A 26,800-nucleotide genomic window follows, 5' to 3' on the forward strand; every position below is an offset into this window, starting at 1 on the left:
AAACAATCTCTGTTCTCAAGGAACCTATATTCTAATGGAAGAGAGAGAGAGTGTGTGTGTGCATGTATATATGTATGTATATGTACACACACACACACATACACACACACACACACATGCACAGTCTCTACAGAATTCAAAGCCAGCACATTGGCCATGTCTGAAAATGTCTCATTTTGTGCCTCTCACCCACTTCCTCTCCAGCAAAAGGTGGGTAGCACAATTCATCATTAAGAGTCACAGCATTTATTCTGTAGTCTTTTAAAGTTAATTTCCTTTATATTATTGAGTCGTTCAAGTAATTTCTTCTCTTGGTTCTACTAATTTTATTCTGCATTATTTCACATAAATCTTCCAAGGTTTCTCTGAATCCATTGTGTTATACTAACCAACAGTATTATTATCATTCAAATATTAATATCATAGCTTTTTAAGAATCCATTAAGCTCTTAATGCTTAAAATTGCACAAAAACTTTTGGGACATTTTGTATTTAGCTATATTCATGCACCACAATTTCTTTATCCATTCCTCAATTGATAGATACCCACTTTTTAAAGTTCTTTGCTATAACACATTTATATGGCAATTATTTACTTTTTCAAGTGCTGCTTTAAGTACTGGTCCTTACCCTCTGTCTTTGATTTCTTTGGAGTATATGCCTCGTGGCCAGTACTGCGAGATTAAACCAATCAAAAGCATTTATTAAATGATCTGTTATGCTATACGCACTGTGCTAGATGCTGAGAATATAAAGACAAAAGCAAAAACAAATGATTTCTTTATAGAGTTTATAGTCTACCTGGGTGGGAAGATAAGCACATATGTAGGTATGTACAAAATAAATACAAGGTGATTTTGTGGGGAAATCATTCACATTGGGGTAAGAGGGGAGATAAGGAAAGCCCACATATAGAAGGTGGCACTTGAATTGAGCCTTGAAGGAAATTGGGGATTTTGAGAGATGAAGGGGGGCATTCCAAATATAGGAAGCATCTATAATGTAAAAGGCAAGATTTTATTACTCCTTCGTATTCTTCCTTAGTCATCTGCCCTTTCTTCTATCTCTTGTATGTATTCTTTTAAAACCTGAGTTCGATGACGAGTAATATACCTAGCTGGCCAAAGAAGTAGGTTTAGATTTCTCATCAGAATCTAGGTATATTGCCAAAATCTTGTTTTTAAGTGCCTCCTTATCCCCCTTTAGTTGACTTGCCCTTTAAATTATTAGAGGTCATACTAATATTATCTGTTAATTCTTAAACATCTATGGAATATGTAATTATAGACTATGTTGGAGATTAGAATAGATGATTTGTGGGGTCCCATTTAACTCTAAAATTCTATAATTCTGTGATGCTCAGGCATGAGGTGACCCAAACCTAGAGGAAGGGGGATGGGAATAAGCATTTATATACAGTACCTACTATATGCCAGACACTGTGCTAAGAGCTTTACAAATATTATTTCGTTTAATCCTCTCAACAACACTGGGAAGTAGGGGCTGTTATTATCCCCAGTTGAGGAAACTGAAGCAAGCAGAGTTTAAGTGACTTGCCCAAGGTCACACAGCTAGTGAGTGTCTGAGATCGGATTTAAACGCAGGTTTTACTGACTCTAGGCTCCGAGCTCTATCCACTCAGTCACCTACCTGTTGGGGAAAAAATGTTAACAATATGTGATAGTGGAAAGTACAATAGATTTGAAGTCAGAGGACCTGCCTCCCTGATTATGTATGGATAAGCCATTTCACCTCTCTGAGCTTTATTTTCCCAAGCTGTAAAATCATATGATTAGGCTAGATTGCCTCTGATTTCAAGGCTGAGTTCTATGATAATACTTTACATCTTATTTTATAGTTTCCAAGTTTTACAAGTTTCCAAGGTCCTTTCACACATATTATCTCATTTGATCCTTAAGAATATTCATCAGTTTCATAGTAACTCAGATGTTGTACTTTATGGTTTACAACACACTTTTATATCCGTTTTCTTGATCATTATAACATCTATGTGAACCAGTAACGGTAGGAATAATTATCCCTGTTTTATAGATGAGAATACTGAAGCTCAGAGAAGTAAAATACCTTGCACTAAAAATCTAATAATAGTAAAAGTATAATTAGAGTTCTAGTTAATTAGTATTCCAGTAATTAGAATTCTAGTGATAGAATAATAGTAATAGAATAATAACATATCCAGCTTTTCTAACTCCTTTTTCAGTGTTCATTTACAATATCACAAACGGGAAATAACTCAATGGCAATGAGACAAGCAAGTGTGAAAATTAAGTAGATGGAACAAAGATTTGAAGTATCTACATACCTTAATCTCTTTATGCAACAGAAACTAAAGTGATTTATGTCATATGATTTTAGAATAAATATATTTTTGTATTTAGTTTTTATTTAATTTTCCTGCTTTAAAAGAGACATATGAGTATAATTAGTATAAATTTCTTCTATTTTCATGTCAGAGAACCGTGATTTCATTGGTTTGGATACTGCCTACATCAATACAGATTAAAACTTCCCTATTCAACATGTTAAATACTCATTAAATAGTAATTATTTAATGAGTTTGTATGGCCAAAAACCCCAAGAAATTCATTACCAGGTGACCAATTTCCCAATGATGAGCATCTCTAAACCTGATCTAGACTTTGGACAACAGACATATACCTAAGCCTTTACTCAAAGCCTTTGTAGTTTGGTGGAACCTGGTAAAGCTTGTGTTCTGCTTTCATAATATTAGAGTGCCCTGGACCATCCCCAATATATATTGAGCAATAGGAGGAAAATTTAGTAGAAAAAATATTTCTTGGTCTACTTTGGGGACATTTTGTCATATTTTGCTATGTCATTTGATTTAGATGACAGTGCTTCTGCTGCAAGTAGCATGGAAGTAACTGATCGAATTGCTTCTCTGGAGCAGCGGGTCCAGATGCAAGAGGATGATATCCAGCTGCTCAAGTCAGCTCTGGCCGATGTAGTCCGACGCTTGAATATTACTGAAGAGCAACAGGCCATGTTGAGCAGAAAAGGACCTACCAAAGGTAAACATTTCAGATATGTGCATTGTAACATAATTTGTTTATGTGGACTCTTGCTATAGTTTGAATAGAGTATGCTTTTAAATTGGCAAATTATTAAGATGTCAAGCACAATAACCCTTCAAAAGTCCTTAATGACCATACAAAGTACAGTATAATTTTGTTTAGGTTTAACGTGAATTGTAACTATTTTACATACCCTTCATGGTGATTAGTGTATCATAAATAGGTCTGTCTCTATGGGGAATATTGTCTTTTCCTGTTAAAAACTGAGCCCAAACCTTACCACCTCCAGTAAATCTTCTTGATTAATGTCTACCAACTCTAGGGATGATGATGATAATAAACATATTTTAAGTTTCACAAAAGCATTTACGTTAAAACAATCCTGTGAAGTTGTGCAAGAATTACTAACTCTACTTCATAGATAGGAAAACTGAGACTTAGAGAGGTAACTTGCCCATAGTCGCATACCTTAGAACCAGGACTCAAAACAAAATGATCTGACTTTGAATTCACTTTATTTTTCATTATACCATAATCATTCCGTTACGATGGTATATCCGTTGAGCACTTTATGTACTCCTTTTTATATTGTAACTACATGTCTTTATCATGTCACTCTACAACTGTTCTTGGGTTATTTCATTTGTACCTAATTTGTCTCCCTGCCTAGCTTGTAAACTATACAAAGTTATTTTCTAATATTTGGAGTTTTTTTGGTATCTTTGCATCCTTATCAGCTTTTCCGTCCTTCCCACAACATATATCTAATAAGATATTCTGAAATTCTGCAGGTTTTTAACGATTTTAAGTGACTGTTTTCCACCCTTGAGTCTCCTAGAATGCAATACATAAGAAACACCATTTTGTGCTTAAATAATTTCTATTATACTCTTGCAGAAAAATTTGAAAATAGGATTTTACAAGAGGTCTGTCCTGTCATTAGCATAAGATCCACTTTTCATTTTATGTGTTGCAAGCATTTTACCAGCAACACTATTTAATGTACTGTCCCCAGAGGGGGAAAAGTGAATATTAGCTCACAGATAATTTATGGCTACAAACTTTTAAAATTCAGGCAAACTTAAATAAACATAAATATATTTAATAAATTATTTCCCAGAATATATGCATATATAACATTTTTTGGAGGTTGAAGTTTTATTAAAATGATTGGCTCCATTTTTACACATCTGTAAAATTAGCAGCAAATTAAGTACACAAGGCAGATTTCTAAAATTTGAACAATTCTTTTAAGTTTTTTAACTTGCCCTTCCAAATTATAAAGTAATGTACAACCTCGGCTATTTTAAATGCTGTTGTTACCACTCAGCACTTGAGGAACAACATATAGTAATAGTAATCATTGCTACTTTGCATACCACATATGCCCTTGGATTCAAATGCTTATATGTCTTTGATCAACAGCTTTTCTTTTAAATTAATCTAATAATCAGCATAAAATATTAGTTCTAGGAGGGTTGTTTGAGGAAATTGCCCAGATATTTCTTTGAGTTATGAGCAAGTTCTCGTTAAAAAGAATATTTCTATGCAAAATTATTTAAAAATTTTTTAACATTAATGAGTTTAAAGTATTTTAGTGCCCAATTTAGCTTTGCATAACTAGAGGTGAGTTAGACAAATGTAAAAATATTATATTAAGCAATAGTATATTAACAATACTATAAAAAATGTAGTGAGTGGCAGTGATGTCTCAGTGGCTTCCAAAAGTAGAATGAACAGTTGTTATAAAGTAGTCAGCTCTCCTTCACTGGAGGCATTTAAGCAGACACTAGATGACAGATTGTTAGGAATGTTATAGAGGCAATTCATGTTTCAGGTAAAGATTGTTCTAGATGACTTCTGGGGTCCTTTCCAACTCTAAGATTCTATCATTCTCTGAGTAGATGATGAATGTTCTTAACTGCTGTATGTTAATAAAAATTAGGAAGAAAGGGAAGGTTCTTACTTAGTAGAAACTTTTTCTTGCTTTTTTTCCCTGATCAAATACAGACAAGTTCATGTGTAAAGAGCTTTGCTATTCTGGGAAGCTGACAGCTACAATTTTGCCGTCTGACCTATCAAATGAAAGAGAGGCCCCTTTTCCTCCTACTCGAGGGCAAACTTAAAAGGACTCAATATTACCACTTTTGTTGTTTTATGACATTTAGGCTATGCTTTTGTGATATGTATTTAAAGCATTATTACATGTAAGCTTTTCTAAGTTTTCAGTCTCTGATCTGATATACATAGAAGCCAAAAGGGACCCGAAATGGAGATCATATGTAGTGGCAAGAGCATTTGATTTAGACTTAGATAACCTAGATTCAAGGTCCAGTTCTTCCCATACTGTCTGTGTGACTGTGGATAAGTCACATAATGTCTCTTGAGCCTCACTTTCCTTATCTGTAGACTGAAAAGTGACTTCTAAGTATCCTGCCATCTCTAAATTTATTTTCCTATAATCTTTAAGTTTCCTTCCAGCTCTAAGTCTTATACTCAATCCTTAGAGTTATATGGATTCTTTGTACATATGTATTATTAGCATTAACTGTATGAATAGTATGGGTTTTTATATTATAAATATGGCCTTACAACTCAAAAAGAAGGGGAAAATATTACATCATTCCTCACATCACAGTGTATCTGTTTTTGGATTTGTTATCTAAGAAGAATTTTTTATTTTTCTTGCTTTATATAAGTTCATTAAAGTTTGATATGGTTTCTTTCCTTTTTACTTATACTTCCATTTACAAATTATCTATTACTGGTAATATTAATAGCCCTGTTAATTCATAGATCAGAATATGACTAAAAAAGCGTCTGCTGGAGAGGCTGATAAACATGTCAGCTCTGCTATTTCAGGTAAGACATCAAAACAACACAATTTGGAAAATAAACTAACAGCTACTGACAGTTGCATAATATGATTGATCTAGTAGCTATTACATTAACATATAACACTGTAAAGTTCTCTCTTTACTTGCAATATTTTAAAATCATATTTTAAAAGAATTATTAAAGGCAATCCAGATAAACCATATAATTAATAGACAAATAAATTAGTAAACAAATAAATAGATGCTCTGACCAATTAAATCACAACTACAATTTAACAGATTCAGTTTAGTAGATAATTTAATTCCTGCTATATGCAAGGTAATGAAATCAGTCCTTGCTCTTACTTATAGTCTATTGTGTAAATATAAGGGACAACTTCCTAATGATTACAGGTGTCCAGAAGTAGGATGAGTTGCCTTGATTAATAGTGAATTTTCCATCATATGAGGTCTTTACGTGTTTAAAATTTTGTATGGAGGACTCTTGCTTACACGTGAGTTTGACTAGATGACCTCTAAGATCCCTTCCAGCTCTGACTCAATTACTTGAAAGGGAAGTCCCTTTAATTCAAGTTTAGATTTGACTTTCAAACTAGTCTAGAGTATAGTGTGATGCCTTTAGCTTCAGACTTTTATGAGATACTAAACCCACAAGGCTATAACAGAATTTGTTAGGTAAATACAATCTGTGAGTCAGAAAATAAGACTCAAGTCTCAAACTCTTTGCTATAAATGATATTGAACGTTTAATTTATTTTTAAGGAGAGAAATGTGAGGATTGGTTAGTGGAATGACTGATAGGCCTAGTTAACTAAACTAAAGGTTTTATGACAAAATGCAGTTAGGATCTGACTTTGCTTCTATGTTTTTTTTAACATTATTGCCTTCTTCTTTCCCCTTAAACTAAATCCTTTGAATGATAAATAACTTTTCCTTTTCTTTGGTTGCCTTTATTTGAAATGTTAGATTTTTATCAGTTTTTAATAATTAGTTGCCCTCTCCCTTTAGGTAATAGGAGCTCTATAAGGGACTATTGAAGTACTCGACCTATTATTTCACTGATCTAAGGAGCTTCTCAATGAGGACACTTCCTCTAGATCAATGCATGTCATCATCTTCTCTGCAATTTATGGTCTTAGAAAGTTGCCTAGAGCACTGAGAGATTAAGTGATTTGCTCAGAGTCATATAGCTAGTAGATTTCAAAGGGAGGTCTTGAACCCAGGTTTTCCTGGCTTCAAGGCCTCTTCTATCCATTCTACTATGCTACAGGAGACCTATATTGAAATATAAAAATATTGTCAGTAACAACCAATAATCATTTTAATAGATCTAGCCAATAGATATTTTTTAAAAACTTAGAATTCTTACATATGGTTTTTAATGGAATTTTAAATGTCAAATTTCAGAAATCTAGAATGAATTGATTGACATATTTATGTTATTGACATTAAAATTAGTTTTATCTACATATTATAAGTGAATTCTTTATTATACTTTAAATTACCATTTCTCGACCTGGTCTTCATCCATTTCAATTTCATAAAGTCATTTTATCTTGGACAGGGTATCTATGTACAATAATAGTTCATAACATGCAGGAGAGATATGAATCTTTGTAAAAAGGGTTAGAATTAGCTCCTTTATATTTAATTTGATTTTATGAAAGGTATCACATGAGACTGTCATGGCCTGATATGTTTCTGGATCATCACCACTCACACAACTTAACCTTTAAACAGAAAACATTTCAACATCAATTTTCTGAGTCAAAATGCTGTCACAGCATGTCAGAACCCAGTAAGATTTACTGAAATGTCCAGTTGTTACAAATATTCCACACTGCCCAAAATGCTTAATGCTTTTTCAGATGAAGTTGACCATAATCCCATAATCATAAAAACAGAATTTTGGTATTAATTTTGAGAAATACTTACTTTATTACACCAAGGCTCTGTGATTTCATTTGTGTAGGTACTTCCCTAACTGATATAGATCACAAGTCCTCCTTGACTTCAGTAGATGCAGGAATCCCATCAATGTTCCAGTTGCCTCTGTATCTTAAACAATCTGTTGTCAGGAACTTTAATCTCTGACTTGTGTTCAGAAAAGGAAAGAGAAAAGCAGAAGTTGACCCAGAATGAAGGTCCTGGAACTCTACTTCTGGACTTATCGTGGGCTTCTATGAATCATTGTTATAGCTTATCTTAGGGTAGAATGGAGAAATTACTATTTCCACCTTTCCACTTCGTCCTACTTATATCTTGCTGCATTTTTGTCTGGAAGCCTAAAGAAGGGAGAACATAGGAAACTGACATCTCAGCTCAGTTTTACATATCATGAAGGAAGGATAGCTCTTCTGACCATAGTCCCGCCAGTCACAGAGAACCAATCAGATGAACTCCCAGTAGCTTCTTAGCAGTGTGCCAGAGTACATGTATATCTCCATTAAAGATGATTTTTCAGCCAAAGATCTATATCCAATAATTTAATCAAGTTGCTTAAGGGACTCATCAAATTGATCAGGGGTTCCCAGAATCCCTTTTACATTAGGAAATGTTGACAAATTAGAGCACATTCAGAAAAATGGCTTAATGATAACAATAATTATTATAAAATAATAATAATAATAATACAGTAGCAATAGCACTGGACCTGTGTTTTCACTTGTACAGGTCATTCTGAGGTGACTGGCACTTTCTCTGTACCTTTAGTCTTATATAGTTGTCTAGAATACTGAGAAAGTTAAATGATTTGCCCAGAATCACATAACCCACCGTGTGTGTGTCAGAAGTGGGACATGAACACAGATCTTCCTAGCTTCAATTCCAGCTGTCTATCTACTATGCCCTTTGTTGTTCAGTCATTTCAGTCATGTCTGATTCTTCATGACCCCATTTGGGATTTTCTTGGCAAAGATAGTGGAGTGGTTTTCCATTTTCTTCTCCAGCTCATTTTACAGATGAGTAACTGAGGCAAACAGAATTCAGTGACTTGCCCAGGGTCACACAGCTCGTAAGTGTCCAGAGGCCAGATTTGAACTCAGGACTTTCTAACTCCAGGCCCGGCACTCTATCCATTGTACCACCTAGCTGTCCCCATGCATGGCTACTATGCCATACTGCCTTTCAATACTACTGTGTTACTAATGGATAACATTTATATGGTGTTTTAAGGTTTGCAAAGTTCTATACATATATGATCCTGTTTAATCCTCTTAATTGCTTTAAGGAAGGTTTTATTATTTTCATCCATCTTCAGATGAGGAAACAGAGTTTGAGAAATTGATTGGCTTGTCCAGGGTACATAGCTAATAAGTGTCTGACACTAGTTTCTAACTCACATCTTCCTAACTTCAAATCTAGACCTTCCCTAACCTCTCCTTCAATTGAAGGAACTAAGAATATTTAACCTAGAGAAGGGAATTCTTAGGAATGATATGATAGTTATCTTTAAATATCTAAAAAGAACTCATGTTGAAGAGAAAGAGATTAGGCTTATTGTATATGTCTCTAGTGGATAGAATTAAGATCAGAGGGAAGAAGTTAGGGAGATTATTGGTTCAGAATAAGGAAAAACTACCTAACAATTTGAGCTTCTAAATGGTTTGAGCTGCCTAGTGAAGTAGTAAGTTCTCTGTGACTGAAGGTTTTCAAGAACTATCTTTCAGACATCTTGAACTAGATGTCCACTAGACATCTTAAATTCATCATGTCCAAAATGGAACTCCTTATCTTTTCCCTTATGCCCTCACACACACACACACACACACACACACGCACACACACACACACACACACACACACCCCCAGCACTCTACTCAATACACTCCAGTGACTTCCTATTGCTTCCAGGAGCAAATTTGAAATACTCCAGTATTCAAAGCCTTTTACAACTTAGCTCATGCTTATGTTTGCAGTCTTTTTACAATCTTACTCCCTGACACATACTCTTTAATCTTGTGACACTGGCCTCCTGGCTATTCCACAAATAAGAGACTCCATCTCACTGTTTAGGGCATTCTTTTTTTCTATCTCCCATGCCTGGAATGTTCTCCTTCCTCCACTGTGACTAATTACTGCCCTGTCTTTCTTTAAATTCCAACTAAAATCCCACCTTCTACAGGAAGCCTTCCCCAACCTCTCTTAATTCCAGTGCCTTCCTTTTGCTAATCATCTCCTGTTTACCTGTATATCACTTGCTTTGTACACATTTGCATTTGTTAAACATCTTCTGTTTATCCTGTATGTCACTTGCTTTGCACATATTTGCATGCTGTTTCCCCCAATGAATTACAAGATTGAAAACAGGGGCTGTTTTTTGCCTCTTTTTGTATTCCCAACACTTAGCACAGTTCCTGGCACCTAATAGGCACTTAATAAAGGTTTATTGATTATTTGATTGAAGAGGCTAAATGATCCCTTGTAGAAAATGTTGGATTAATTGATTAAGGTTTAGTTTATATGGACTCTAACATTAAGAATCCTAGTTTCAGTATAGAAAAATTTATCACTCTGCTTTGGATCTTCATGATTTTTGCTGCCTTATGACTTTCATACAAATGAAATGAATAAAAAACATTAAGTACTTCCTCTGTGCCAAGCATTCTCCTTAGCTGTGGGTTTGTTGATACAAAACCAAAGATAGTTGTTGCCATCAAGGAACTTATGTTCTGATGGGAGAAGCAACACAAATAGGGGAGTGATATTAAGGGAGGGATACTTTGGTTCAAAAAGTTAGAAGAATAGAGAGTAAGATTCCAGGGGAATAGGTTGACACAACCTTTCTAGTTCATTTGCACATGGTTCATTGTTCCAGACCTGGAGAGCAGGTGGGGAATTCCTTCTTAGATATGGGGTAGGGATGGAGAAAGGAGAGGATGGTGTGAAGAAAATGTATTCTCGTAGTGGTAAGGAGGCTGTGGAGATGACCAGAGAGGAGGGAGAGAAGTGAAATATGGCTGGAGCTTTCTTGAAATAGGGTTTTAAGAAAGGCAAGTCATCAATAAGGAGAGTGGTGCCCCAGGGCCAGAGTTCTTCCAGGACCTGCAGACATTGGATGAGGAGGCTACAGAGGGAGTAACCAGATAGGAATGAGCGTCCCACTTTTTAAATATGTAGTACTTTCATTTGATTGAATCCAGATATTAGAATTCTTCTCTCCCCTTTTTGGATTACAAATGCCTGATCCTCAAGAACAAAACAGCATCTAAAAACTTCAGTACTGAGAAGAACAGTTATTTCATTGGTGTTGGTACTCCCTTCACCGAAGTAAATCAAAGTTCCTCTGTGCTTTAGTATTTAGCCTTGTTGAGTTATTGGGGCTAAAACCTTTCCATAACTTCTTGGCCAGTTCTCTGGTGATGAGCCTTTCTGGGCTTAGCTAAGTTGGTCCTTGGATAAGCATATCACCTAGCCCATACTTAGCTAGGCTGGTTGTTAGACACAGGAACACAGCCTAGCCCACACTCAAAACCTATCTTGGCAGGACCTACTAAAACCCTGCTCTGCTGACATAGCCTTCATAACATTCAGTTACCTCCATGCCATAATGAAGCACTGGAGTAGGACAGCAATAAAGAGTCCTTTTAATAAAAAATTCTGAAATACAAATAACCTGTAAGCTCTTAGAAACTAATGTTTCTTTCATTCTAGCTCTTCTGATGAGTAGGAAATTGAGTTTTGTGCCTTTCATAATGCTTTTTTCTCTGTAAAGGGTTGATCCCTAGAAAATGATTGTTCATGAATAAATCTTTTTACTCAGGTATGTATAGTACTTGTTCACATTTGATGCCCTATAATAGTTTTAGATCCTTCTATATTCAAGACTCTTCCTCTATAGGAAAAAAACTATACTTTTGGCAGTGAGATTTTGAGTTATATGATTTAATATTTAGTTATTTTGATGATAATGATAATGATTGATAAAATGAAAAAGTAGAATTGTATATCTGATTAAAATTAAAATAGTGATAATTGTTCATATTTAATAACAATAGTACATTTTAGATCACGATTAATTACAAAGTGTTTTCCTTATAACAACCATACAGATGAGCTAGATATTGCAGTTACAATTTATTATTTACTATTTTGTAAGTAAGGAAACTGATGCTCAGAACCATCTTGTCCACAGTCACATGGCTAATGAGTTTTAGATCAGGGGTTTGAACCAATGTTTTTTAACCCTATGTACAATTTTCTTTCTATTGGACTATAAGGCAGCAATAATTAGGCCCTGCCCCAGTGGGAGTCTTTCCAACTTCATTGTTATTCTGAAAGTGTTTTCTAGTAAAAAAGTTCTCCTTCCAAGCAAGATGATAATGGTCTTCAGAAAAAGAAATGGACTAGAATCAAACTGTTCACTCCCCCCATTCCCCTTCTCCCAGAGATAATGTAAGAATTTTGAAAGGGAGCCACTTTTCGACATTTGAAGATTATAAATTCCATCGGAAGGTGTTAACAATCCAAACCATGGCTGTTTATCCATCTCTGGTTGTTTTGTACTCACTATTTCTTACTAATTAAACATCTTGTTCTTTGTTTTTGTAGTGCAGAAATTTTGCCTGCAACCTAACCAATAAAGTAGATTTGAAATGCATCCTATTCTGGAAACAAGACTCTATTTCATAGTAAAGTGTCATTGTCCCTTTTTTAATGTCATATCTTTTCTTTAAAATTGTAGCAACCATATATCCTTTTGATGTTAGCAGGCAGCTTAACAAAGAAAACTAAACCAAAGATATGGCAAATGCATATTGTATGCATATATTTTCATGCCTTTAAAAACCTTAATTCTTTTTATTTCTTTATTTTCTTGGGTGACTGAAATTAGGATGCATTCATAGTGTCCTTTCTTGTTTAAAACTGTTGCTGAATGCCCTAGGATTTGGAATCTGGTGTTTCTTTAGAAGCATGTTTTAAATTATTCAGATTTAGTACTTATATAGAATATGTGTGTGTATGTATATATATATATATATATATATATATTGGATTGAGGAAAAGACAGATGATGATTGATTGGTAAATCTCTAAAGAGCCAATTGGAAGAATATGTTATATGCTTCATAGGATTTCATTAGCTTTCTCGCTTTAATCTATATAAAATATCTAGGAAAATTTTTAAAATAGGTTTTTTTGGATAAGACAAGAATGGCATTTTTTTATTGACTGTGAAATAATACATTTTAATTCCGGGAGAGATGTTTCCAGAAAAATTGGCTTCTAGAAATCTTCCAAAATAAGAATTATTATTTGTAAATAGATGGAAATATAGCATAATTACTTTTAGCATTTCTATTTATAAAATATACATTTATAAATAAAAATTTGGTTTATAGGCTTCTACTTTGCCAAGATGAAGTCAGATTAGGTATTTTGTGGTCTTTTTTAGTTTTGACATTATATGGCTTTATGATTTTAATATTCTTTTTATCTCTTATAGTCAATTGTCTATGATCCTGAGGCTCTTTACAGTCTTAGATACTATGTTTATGATTCAGTTGATCCTAGTATAAACTTTTATGCATTTTCTAGCTTGGACAAAAAAAAAGTTTGGGAAAAGTGTACTGAATAATGCAATGTGTAATTTCTTTCTTTTAAGAGATTTCAATTTATTCATAGTTTTTCATAGAAGAGCCTCTCTTTATTTAAAATTTAGAATAAATTTTATTTATTTTTGTTTTCTACATCATGTGGAAGGTGAGTGCCCACTGAATGTATGACACTTGGCTAAGTATTACTTTCTCTTCATTTACAACAATTTTGATTGGAATCCACTTCTGTTTCCTTAGGTGATTCAAGTAATCTCAATATTTACTCCACATTGATAGCTTCTTAGAGCTAATTATAGGGATTTATAATCAGTCATCAAATATTTGCTGAGCATTTAATACATGCTCAGCACTGTGCAAAAAGATAAGAAAAGCAATCTTGTCACTGAGTGCCCAGAACAGAGCTCTAAGGTTTAACCTGGAGTGGGAAACCTGCGTCCTTGAGGCCACATGTGGCTTCTAGGTCCTTGGGTGCGGCCTTTTGACTGAATCCAAGTTTTATAGAACAAATCCTTTTATTAAGGGGATTTGTTCTGTGAAGTTTGGATTCAGTCAAAAGACCACACTTAAGAACCTAGAGGGTCACATTTGGCCTTGAGGCTGCAGGTTCCCCACCCCTGTACATGCTTAGAGAATGGTGCATATGTGATGATCTGGCAAATTAGACTGAGAAAGAATGATCAGACAAGGTATGAGGAAAATCAGAGGGATCAGTATCATGAAAGCAGAGAAAAGAGAGATATCTAGGAAGGAGGGTTGGGAAAAGGGATGGTCAACAGTATCTAAAAGTTCAGAAGGATCAAGGAGGAGGAATGTGTCACTGGCCTTTCCTGAGTAACCTATTATGTACCCAAAATGGTTGGTGGTAACCCTCACCTTTTGGAATTTTAAAACTGTAGCTTTATAAGAATTACATTGTTGTCTATATAGGCCATTTATCATATTATAGATAATAGTGGGTTTAAGAGTTTAAATTGAAGCAACTCTTGTCTACATGGGCAAAACCCATTTCAAACAACTCATTTTAAATTGTAGACATGTGACACTGAATTTATTCTGAATTATTATTCTCAGATCAGTGAGATTAATTAAACTCTTCTGGCATCTTTAATGTGTATATTTTCTGGCCTCCCCTATAAACCCCCATGAAAAAAAATATGTTATTACCTTCATGCAGCAAGCTCTGATTTCATTTTCTGCTTATATTATAGCAAGACACCTCGTACAAACACTGCCTTTAAGAACTACTGTTAATAATGGAACTGTGTTACCAAAGAAATCAAGTGGCTCTCTACCTTCCCCCTCAGGGGCCAGAAAAGAAATCATTTCACCAGCAACTAAAAGGTAGGCAAAAAACAGAATTACATATCAATGCATTAAATGCTCCTTGAAAGCTACTACATCTATTAAATTTTTAATTGAGGGTTTTCTCTTTTTTTAAAAAAATCACACCTTAAAATAATGGTTTAATAGTTAAAGCTTATAAAATACAATGTTTTAAATATTCAGTGATATACTTCAGCAAATACTGAGTATTTCCTGATCAGCCAATTCTATTTTTTAGAAGTCATTATATACCAATTAAATAGTCAATTTAAAACTATTATTTATTTTTTACTTCAAATTCTCTTCTCAGAAAAAAGTATGCCGTATATGAATAACCTTAAAATAAAAAAATGAACTTTTTTTTATACAGTCTAAATTTGGAACAAGCCATTGTGTTTAAATTACGCTAGTATTTTATTTTTACCTACGTTATTAGATGATTAGAGAGTGTAAAGTTGTACACAACAACTAAGTGACCAAACTCCATTATTCTTAGCCTGGTCATAGTATATATTTTCTTGTTGGTTCTTTTATTATGTCATAAGTCATCTCATTACAAATTTATGTTTTATGAGCCCATTTCTCTAAATTTTGAGGATTTGGAAAATTAAGTATGCAATGAATTGTCACTAATATGTTCTATATATTAATAATGATATTGTATAGCCATAACAATATCAATAATAGCTTATATTTATAGAAGACTTTATGGTTATATAACTAGCCTTAATAGGTGGGACATGTTAAGAACACAACAGTATCACATAATTGTGCTGGTATTATGTCATTTGATCTTCGAATTAGCCGTTTCAGAAGGTAGTATAGTTATTATCTCCTTTTTGCATTTTAAGATATAAGCTTCAGAGACACACCTCGTATATTTATATAATACTTTAAAATTTAAAAGATTTTCTTACAAAACGCCTGTGAGGTTGAAAATAATAAATATAATTAACCTCATGAAGAAACTAAAGGTTAGAGAGATTGTGACTTGTTCTGGGTCACAGAGCTAAGACTTATCAGACCAGATCTTCTAACTCCAAGGTTCTTTCCATGATGTTAGAGAACATCTAAAAGTCCTCCTACTGCAGTTCTGTTTCACTGAGTAGTATGTGTTAAGAACACAAATGAGTTTGCAGAATTTGTCGAAATGAGCTCTTTATGAACATTGACTATTTAGATTTTGTCATTATATCCCCCTGCCTAGTATAGTATCAGACTTAGTAGGTGCTTAAATGATTGTTGAATTGAAAATATTTACAAACTGCATAGAGCATTCATATATAGTGCATGAATTTCTGTTTCAGTGAACTAAATGGTATCCTAAGGACTTGAAATAGTCCTTGTTTGAAGAAATTACTTAGACACTGGAAAATTAGATCCTGGCTCAGTGGTTGCATTTCCTTAACATAACGAGATACTACGTAAAGAACTATTCTTTGTCAAAGAGTTTTTGAGCATATAGATGCACATCTTGCATGAATACAGCATAATATATACATTTTAAAGAAAGTCACTTGATCTTAGATATGAATGGTCTTGCTAGTTAGTTGTCTAAATGCTTATTAAGATGGACTTTTTTGGAGGAGCATATTTAATGAAAAGATGAGTTTGCCTCTGTAAGAATGGGCAAAATAATTTGGAAATAACTCAGAATTCTTTGGGGGGACATTTGGAATATGTGATAAAGGGAAAATATTTTTTGAAGATAGGCAATTAAAGCAAGGTAATTTCTAACTAAAAGTAACAATTTAGATATTTAATATGTTTTGGTATTATGGTCATTTGATGTCACATCTTACTGGCTTAGGCACTAGTAGACGCTTCAGAGACATATTTAATCATAAAATATTTCCTTCCACACAGCATTGTTGTAAGGGCAGTGCTTTGCAAACTATAAGGAAAAATATAAATGTTAATCAGTATCAGTCAGTAAACATTTATTAAGTGCCTATTATGTGCTAGTCTTATGCCATCCACAGCTAAATGTGAGTTTACTTCAATAAAGGCAGTTTAGTGTGATAAAGAAAGAAGTAGCCTTGGAGTAAGGAAGATTGGAATTCAAGTCCTGCTTCTGCTAGCTTTATTAATATTGGCAGGGCACTTAACTTCTCAGTGGCAAAGACAGTTTTGTAAAACTCTAAATTACAATTGAATTATTGATCCACATTGATGAAAGAAGATCCATGTTTAAAATCCATGCTGTTGAAATCACAGCTCTTTTGTATTGTCCTGTATGTATTTTATGTGTGGATGTGTATTCCATACTTCAAGGCTACCTCTCTGTTTATTGCATCTCACTGCCTTTATTGAAATAATAATAAATCACATTTATATAGTGCTTTATAGTTTAGAAAGCATTTTCCTTCCAACATTGTTGTGAAGTAAGATATATGATTAAATATACTTTGGAAACACCTACTTCCGAATAAGATATAAAATTAAATGACAAGAGTAGCAACACATGATGCATTCCTAAATTGTGACTTTTAGTTGGAAATTACCTTGTTTTAATTGCCTACTTTCAGAAAGATTTCTTTACCACAAATTTCAAATTTGAATCCTGTGTTTTCAAATTATAATGCCTGTTCTAATAATGGCAAAGAGTTGCATGTTTATTTATATTTATATCTGTTTATATATGTGTATGTGTATACATACACATGTATATATATATATATATCCACACATGTATATTTCAATATTTCTGTGATCTCATCAATTGTATTACCTTCATTGGTGCATTAAAGATTTTTGAGAAAAAAAATTGACAAAAGGAATCTTTAGTACCATAAAGAAATACTTTTTTGTAAAACGTTTTAATGAAGAGGAGCATGCTGGAGTAGTAACTAAGTATGACTTTAGAGGGTTTTCATAAACCTTTTCCATTATTTCTTTCATCTATCTTGATGTCCATTGGTTTTCTTGAGGACTCATGCGTAACTGCACTGAGAGTACAGCAAGAAGAAAAAGCAGCAAGGGGAATGAGCTAAGTAACACAATGGGTTATTTAGAACCCTTCTGTGACTTTCCCACAAAGTGAGTTTCTCACAAGACTATTTAACCTTTTCTTGGCCTTACTCTATCCATCCTCTCTGCCCCTGATCAATTGGCCAGTCTTTTGATGTCACTGAAACCTAGATTTCTGCTGAAGACACTTTATCTCTTTGTACCCTCTCCAGGGTTGGCTTCTCCATCTCTCATCTTCCTTGATACAAAGGTCCTAGAGGACCAATGGTATACTCTTCCTCCCCATTGCCACTTTGAAACTCCTCCTTTTCAGTCCTTCTCTGTCCTCCTTACCCACTGCCCTGCAGACTCTTCTCTTCCTGAGAGATCACAGGGGTCACACTTCCTTTTATTGCTAGCCTTCAGTTTGACTGGCACACCATACACTTTCTTCCCTGCTTCCTTTCTTGCTGTTTCATGAACCTTCTCATTTTTTAATGTAGGCCCACAAAAAACATGTATTCACACCTTGTAGGTAGGGTGTTGCCAGGTTCTATCCATAATCCCCCATGTCTGTATTGTCACTGTTACCTCCACTTGACTTTTGCCATCATTCCTGTTTACTTGTGTACATTTAGAAATAAGTTTCTTACTTGTCTTTCTGCTGTCACTGTGCTGCCTTAATGGTCTTAGTCACCTTGCTTTTGAACCTTGCTAAGGCAAACACCTGGCTAGTTCTGGAGATCCCGAACAAACTAAAGGAGATCCAGGCCTGCTGTTGAATTTCAGACCAGCCATTGTTTTTAGAGTTCTTCCACCACTATTAGTTGGACACAGTTGATGTTCCAGGTGAAAGTGGTCATTTTCTGGTTCTATGGGTGCATCTCACACACACACACACACATACACACACACACACATATAATATACATATATTTTTATGTATACTGAGTACATTATTGGGAAAGAAGCACTCTGCTCAGTAGGGCATCCTATTGGTCTTTATTAGAAGTCACTTCTTAGATTGCAGCATTCAGTCAGGAGTCACCTCATGGTGGACAGTGTCCTCCATCTTCACATGCTTACTGTAGGGGGTAAGGTAGCACTGCCAGAAGAGTGAGGAACATTTGGTCTCAGGAGCTCTGGAGCAAGCTCTGCCCCAGGAAATACTCCACTATTTATTAGGGGGCTGGGGAAGGGGCTAGGTTAGGATTGGAGCACAGTTAAGGAATGCACAGCATGGGAGGTAAGGATACGAAAGGAGGATCTCTGGGCTTGTGCTTTATCTTACCATCTCAAAGCCATCACCACTGCTACCACCATGAGGGGGTGTCCTGCCACCCACATATTTTCTTTTAATGTTATTGGTCTTTTGCTTCTGTCCTTCATTTCTGTGTATTTGAATTCCCAATCAATTATTCTGTCTTTTGTTCCTTTTGTGAGAATTGCCATTGCAGATTCAAGTTTTTCTGTTCTGCCCATTATTTTTTTCTGTGTAGGCCAAAAATTCGGTTCTTATAGGTCTCATTTTTCTTTTAAACCACTCAAGAACAACATGTTGTTACTTCACATTCTCTTTAAATTCCAACAAGTTCTCTGTCTCATGTTGGTCTTTTTCCTTAGTTTTGCAGTATTTATTCTAAGATGCCTTAACTCCTTTATTTGATCTGAAGGCTTTATTTCCTTCTGCTGTTAATATTTTCCATTGATTTATCTGTTTATATTCAAGGTCTTTGAATTTTCTTCTTCTTGAGGTCTTTAGTAATTTCAGCCTTTTCCTGCCTTATTTTCTCACATTGCTGGTTTTCTAACTCCTTTTACCTCTGATGGTGGTTTCCCTGGAAGCTGTATCTCAAAGCCTATCAGCATCCTTCCATATTATACAATCCATGGTTCACTAGCTTAGATCTCTACCACTAGTGATTTGGGGTGAGGGGGGGCAGAACTGGCCACAGCTGGATATTGGGTTCTTTCCCTCAGGATTAGTGGAGTGCCACATAACTTCCCGCCCCCCATCTCAAATGCACTTGAAAAACGGAGAGGGGACTGTGATATGGGGTTGGATTTGATTTGAAGCTAGTATGTCAGATCTTTGGGTTAGCCAGTGTAGCTTCAGTGACAGTAGCATGATGGGTATGGAGGAAGGGGATGTTGAATGAGCTCAATAAGTGGTCATGAGATATCTTTTACTGTCTTTTGAATTCTGGGTATCCTATATCGTGGAGATAGCTGAAGTTACTTTATCTTTGGTGCACAATTCCTATTTTGGAGAGGTTTGAAGTCATTAGGATCATTTTGTTGAAGGACTAGATATTTTCTTCCACATGACCCAAAAGTCTTACATAGATCATTCTCATAAAAAGTTCCTAAAAATGAAAAAGTAGGCAAATGGATTGTTATTTATTTACTTTTCTTTCATTTGACTAATTTGGTTAAAATATTGTAAAATGATTCCTTAGTGCTTTCAAGATTGGGTCATCTCTTACACAGATTTCCTTGGTGTATATACTTGGTTTGGAGTGGCCACTTTTTGTTGTACCAAGTTCTATTTCAATCCCTTTGTATAGCATTAGGAGCTGAGGTGTTGGGATCTATATCTGATCATTCTGTTGTCATTGATAATGAAAATCATATTGTTTTAGAAATGTAGATAGATTTATTTCATTCTTATTTTTAGTTCTGCTATTTTCATTTGTGAAAGTTTTTGGGATGATGTGACTCACTTGGATCTCCTTGGCTTTCTGTAGATTTGTTTTCACTTCCTCTGCTTTTTTATGAGAGGATACTGTTGACGATATTCTCCATTCTCTTCGATAAATATTTTATAAGTGATTTTGTATTTCAGATTTGTACTATTATTGACAGTCATTTCTTTATGTCAAAGAGAATGTTATTGCTTGATAAGATGGTTTCTGGGATCTTTGGGGTCCCATTATTGTAGTAATATTTACATATGTTAAACTTTTTTTTTTTGCTTTATTAACTCATTCAAATAGGCTAGGTTGAAGTTGCATTTTTTTTTGCTATGTCTCCTCATCTTTATCCTTTCTTTTAATATGATGTTCATTTCAAACTTTTTCTAACTGGATCTGACTATACACAGCCAGCTGATTCTGATAAAACTGCTACTACCTTGATACCCTGTGGCTTTTTTTTTTGTCATAATATAGTCAATTTCATTTTGTATGTATGTGATGTTAAGTCTTTGGAGACTTCTAAGTTACCAATATACCTTCGGTATCTTTTGTTCCTTAGTTCTGAGCTATATTTTCCAACATTATTTTCCCCAAAGAATCATATAATTTGAGCATTCAGAGGAGCCTAATGGCCATTTAGTATAACCTATATACCAAAGAAATCCCCTGTATCCATATTCTTCAATATCTATCTTCACATTGAAAACACTATCAAAGTATAGGTTAATTTGCTATGGAGGATCTTGTCAAATACTTAATAAAATTTATCTACTCAATCATCTTCTATGTACAGACTGGCCTACAGACTGCAGTTAATTTTATGGTTGCTTTTTAGCTTATGCTTACCATAAGCACTGAAAAATAAAATAATCACTTATGTCATAAAATTATGTGCCTTTATACCCATGTTGAAACTAAATCTGCCAACTTCTGTATTTACCTCCGTAGGGAAAACATTAGAGGCATACTTCCACTTGGTGGTATCTCCTTTAGTCTTCTAATTTTAATTCTAAAAATAATATCAATATACTGTTCACTTCTTCCAGTATACTTGCAGTTGTTTATAGAATGGCTAAAAACCATGATTCTTAATATCCTCCACCTCCTTTTCTTCTACTCCACTCTGGTCATTGCAGAAGTGGAAGGGGTCCACAGAGTACTGAAAGCTATTTTAAAGTTTTTGTTTATGGATTGCTGTGGCCAAAGAATTCATCCCTCATGGCTAGCCTACTGATGAGGATACTATTTTTACTTAGCTGGATTGGTCCTCAGATAATAGACTCATTCTCTCACTGGAACCATACTTGAAACCTTTCCAGTATATTAGAACCTAACAAATACAACTGGCATAACCTTTGAGAACAGATACCTCAATGCCTCAGTGAGGATTCACAGTAGGGCTTTGTGGAAGATATGATGATGGTGATGATGGTGATATAATAGAGCACTGGTATCAAACGCAAATAGAAACAGAGACTACTAAACCATACCTGAGGATCTGTGCAAGCTGCATATTGACTTAGAAAACCACATATTAACATTATCTATATTCTATTGTATTTTTATTTGTTAAATATTCCCAATTACATTTTAATCTGGTTTGGACTGCACACACTTGAGGAATGTGGAGGGTGACAGCGTGGTAAAGTATCATTAGCATATGATGTTGTGTTTGTATTATCACTATTTATTCCTACATTAATTTAACCTCAGGCCATTTGTAAATTCTGTGTATTTAAAACATACACTTAGGATAAATAAAGATGTAATAACTTACATAAAACCATGCAATGTTAAAGTTGTAAGGGACAACAGAGGTCATTAGGCCAACTTTTCTTTTGCAAATTAGAACAATAAGGTCTAGAGAGGTTGTAAATTTTCTTATGTCAACCAACGTTTTATTCCAGTGTGAGAGGGACATTAAACCAATATAGCCATACGATTTTCCCAACAGTTTTTTTTTTCAAATAAGTTTTTGTTCCAAAAGTTTGGATCTTTGGCTTTATCACATATTAGATTACTGTGGTCATTTACTACAATGTATACCGTTTCTGTTCCACTGATCTGCATCTCTATTTCTTAGCCAGTACCAGATTGTTTTGATAGTTACTGCTTTAGGGCAGCTCAGTGGTACAATAGATAGAGCATTAGTCTTGGAGTCAGTAGGACCTGAGTTCAAATGTGGCCTCAGACACTTACTAGTTAGTTGTGTGACCCTGGGCAAGTCACTTAATCACAACTGCCTCAAAAAAAACAAAAAGATAATTACTGTTTTATAATACAGTTTGAGGTCTGGCATGGCTAGACTATCTTCACATTTTTTTTCATCAATTCCCTTGATATTCCTTGACTTTTTGTTCTTCCAGATGAATTTTGTTATTATTTTTCCTAGCTCTATAAAATAATTTTGGTAGTTTGATTGGTATCTCCTGTTTCTATCAGTAATAATAAGTAATAATCAGATTCATAATTTCTTATAACACCATAATACATTATATTAACATACCACGACTTGTTTAGCCATTGTCCAACAAATGAACACCTAATGGATTTCTAGGGCTTTGCTACTAAAGAAAGTAGTAATATAAATATTTTGGTGTATATAAGGGGTTTTCTTTTTGTAACTGACTTTCTTCAGGTATATCCTGGCATGGGAATCTCTGGGTGAAGGGTATGGCCATTCTAGTCTCTTTTTTCACATGATTACTAATTGCTTTACAAAATGATTGGACCAAAACACAGATCCAACAACAGTGAATTAGTGTGTCTATCTTTCTACATCTCCTTCACCATTGACTATTTCCATATTTCATAATCTCTCCCAATTTGCCGGGGTCATGGTGAGATCTCAGCATTGTTTTGATGTTCATTTCTCTTATTAGTGATTTGGAGCCTTGCTTCTTGTTATCATTAATAGTTCACATTTCTTCTTTTGAGAAGTATATATACTTTGACCACTTATCTATTAGGGAATGGCTTTTGTTCTTATTTATTTCTCTTAGCTACCTTTCCATTTGGATATCAGGCTTTTATCAGAGATATTTGATTAAAATAGTTTTTCCCCTTCAACTGCTTCATTTTTATATAATGCAATTCCTAATTGCAATAATTTTAGTCATGTGAAAGCTTTTAAATTTCATGTATTTGAGGTGTATTTTATGTTTTATGACTGCCTTTATCTCTTGTTTGGTTAAGAAGTCACCCCCTAGCTGTACTTGAGAAAGGTACTTGATCTGTTTCTCTTCTAAATTTTTATGGTATGACATTTAATCTTAAGAACATATATGCATATTGAGTTTGGTATGTAGTGTAAGATATTGATCCAGACCAGAAGTTCTTATATTCTTTTGTGTTATGAACCCCTTTGGCAATCTGGAGAAGCCTGTGGTCCCCTTCCTAAAATAATGTTTTTAAATGAATAAAACAAAAATATAGGATTAAAAAGGAAACATTATATTGAAATAGTCACCACAATATTTTTTTAAAAAATTCACAGACCCCAGGCTAAGAAAACCCTTGTGTAAATTTAATTTCTGTCAGATTGATTTCCAGTTTTTCTTGAAATTTTTGTTGAGCTAAGGAATTCTTATCCCACATGCATCCCTTCAGTGTTTTGTTTTGCTTTTTTAAAAACTGAGGTGTTATCAGCAGGTGCTTTTTTCTTTCTGTCCTTTCCTAAAACTGAGGTGTTATCAGCAGGTGCTTTTTTCTTTCTGTCCTTTCTTTGGGCTATGGTGATAGTAGGGATTCTTTACTATTAAACATTTCCACTTAGTGCTACTAAGTAAGTATAAATTCAACTGAACAAACATTTATTAAAATATCCACTGTGTACAGAGCATTGTGTTTTATTGTGGGCAGAATATAATTTTAGATAAAATGCAGTTGATTAGAATATAAATTTTCTGATATTTAAATATTAAGAAAAACTGTACTGTCATGATTACACATGAGCTCTCGTAGACTATTATAATAAATAATGTGACCTAGCTATTTACTTAAGGGAAAAACTATGGCATCTGGACCAGTCTTGCTTGCAGCAGGCAAAATTAAGTGGCTCCCTTTAAGCAAAGACTTCAAGCAAACAGCTAGTCCAAGAGGCAAATTTGCAAAAAGAATCAATCAGACTCTAAGTCTAGATAGTGGTGGTGGCCATAAATCAAATAAGATATGTGCACAGTGCATACAGACTATTGTATTAGTCTTACTACATAGTTCTCTTTAAACTATATTAGCATCTGTAAATCATAAACACTTTTAGCAAAATAAGTCATAGGATAATAGATTGAAAGTTGAAAAGGGACCTGATTGGTCATATCAGCCACCTTCCTCATTTTTCTATAAGGCCTAAAAAAAGAAAGTAGATGCAGCTAGGTGGCACAGTGGATAGAGCACCAGCTCTGGAGTCAGGAGGACCTGAATTCAAATGTGGCCTCAGACCAAACACTTGACACTTACTAGCTGTGTGACCCTGGGCAAGTCACTTAATCCCAACTGCCAGAAAAAAAAAAAAGGAATTGACTTACTCAAGGTCACACTGGTGGTAAATGATAGTGGTGGAAGTCAAACCAAGGTCCTCAGGCAAGAAGTCCGTGATTCTTTCCATTGTACCATACCATAAAGGAAAATGAAATGTATTTCAATAAATAACAAATAATAATAATGCTTTAAGTATATTTAATTTTTCTTCATATCTTAAAGATTGATACAAAAGACTTTTTTAGACAATAATACATTTTATTCAATCTGGCAAGACAGTCAGGCCTCTGTGGTACTTTCTAGCTCTAAAATGCTGTTGTTGATAGATTAGAAAGATAGAGAGCTACATTCACATAGCACCTTACATTGTACAAGGCAATTCACATATATTATTTTATTTCATCCATAATGGCTAAGTGAGGCTTTGAGCCTAAGACTTCTGATTTTAAGTCCATTATTCTTTCCACTTTATCATAGATGCTTCTTGACATATTAACTGCATATAGTAACACTAAACAATTTTAAACCAAGAAAGGAGCAAAGGATTCAGTTTGTAAACTCAGTGAAAACTAGTGCCTTCTGTTTGTAGAACACTGTACTAGGTATGGGGTGAAATACAAAGTTAACTTAGATATAGCCCCTACCCTCATAGACCTTATAGGCAGGCTATTTAAGGTTATGACATATCATGTATTATTTTGTATTATGTTTATTTGTATGTAATTGTAGAAAACAAGTGAAAATTAATGACAATCCAAACTCTTCAAAAATCTGGATATCCAAGATGCTTAGTTTTCAAATAGTAACTTTTTATTTTCTTTGTTTCCATTGGCTTCTCTGAGACTTTCATTGATCTGAGTTCCCAATTTTTCTGAAGTTAGAAAAAAAACAAATTATATACTAGTATTAGCTTTATGGAATTCTGTGGTAACTCCCCTAAAGAATTAGAGAAATATGAATCAGATCATTGTTTTTGACCTAAGTTGCCTTATTGTGGTTGATATTTAGAATACACAAAGAAGCAGACTGTGCATTTTGAATGTTAGGATTCATTTATAGTATTGCCCAAAGCATTTAAAATATATTAATGTGTTTGCTTGCTACAATTTTTCTGTACTGGAGTACTAGTAGAAACCGAGTGTGTGCATGTATGCATGTTTTACCTCCAGTGTTCTCCTAGGTGATTATGAAAAAAATCCATTTGGAAATAGTCCAGTGCACAGTGGTTGTGGTTTGTATTGCCAATAAAGACCTAGATTTGATTTGGTATCCTTGGGAAAATGTTTCCATTAGTCAAAAGGAAAAAATCCAAAGGAATATATACTGTGGGTCATACCTTCTCCAGTGGGGATGTTGATACAGTCTTTAGGATAACATATCCAGTGACTTTTTTTTAAAAAAAGAGAAAAACAGTCATTCTCACAGCTTAGAAATAAAACATTACCATAATGCAAAACTATAAGAGTAGAGGATAAAAAAGAAATTGATACAAAAGACAGCATTCTTTAAAAAATTGATCTGTAAAGAATATGAAATAATATATTAAATTTCCTTTTGAGACAACCAACCAAAAGTTCAGCTTGTGAGAATTATTTTACTTAATAGCAAATTACTTAGATCATGTAATTATAGAAAAACCAAAACATTCCAATTGTTTTTTGTTGTTGTTGTTTCCAAATTACTTCACTTCTGAAAGTTTTTGTTGTGTTTTTTAAATTACTTTGAAAAATAGGTGTTAAATTTGCCTTGTGAATATTTCCAAGAGTCAGAGTTTATTTATTCCAGAAACATTTATTTAGTGCATAAAAGACACAGTCCCTAGCCTCATAGAATGATATACAAATTATTATTGTTCAGTCATGTCTGACTCTGTGACCCATTTAGGGTTTTCTTGGCAGAGATAC

The 26,800-nt window shown here is 34.2% G+C and overlaps 1 protein-coding gene and 1 pseudogene across 3 annotated transcripts in view; one reads left to right on the plus strand and one right to left on the minus strand.

Annotated features, from left to right (window-relative positions):
* The window catches only part of EML1 (EMAP like 1), a 304,970-nt gene that overhangs the window by 152,470 nt on the left and 125,700 nt on the right, over window positions 1-26,800 (plus strand). For all 3 annotated transcript variants that reach the window (XM_027849214.1, XM_027849216.1, XM_027849213.1), the window contains exons 2-3: window positions 2,871-3,053; window positions 14,658-14,790. In XM_027849214.1, the coding sequence (XP_027705015.1) occupies window positions 2,871-3,053; window positions 14,658-14,790 (316 nt within the window). The remainder of the gene's footprint in view (window positions 1-2,870; window positions 3,054-14,657; window positions 14,791-26,800) is intronic.
* LOC114033498 lies at window positions 18,389-23,098 on the minus strand (annotated as a pseudogene).

The sequence above is a fragment of the Vombatus ursinus genome, unplaced genomic scaffold, assembly GCF_900497805.2.
Source record: "Vombatus ursinus unplaced genomic scaffold, bare-nosed wombat genome assembly UNPS02007284.1, whole genome shotgun sequence".
NCBI classification, from domain to species: domain Eukaryota; kingdom Metazoa; phylum Chordata; class Mammalia; order Diprotodontia; family Vombatidae; genus Vombatus; species Vombatus ursinus.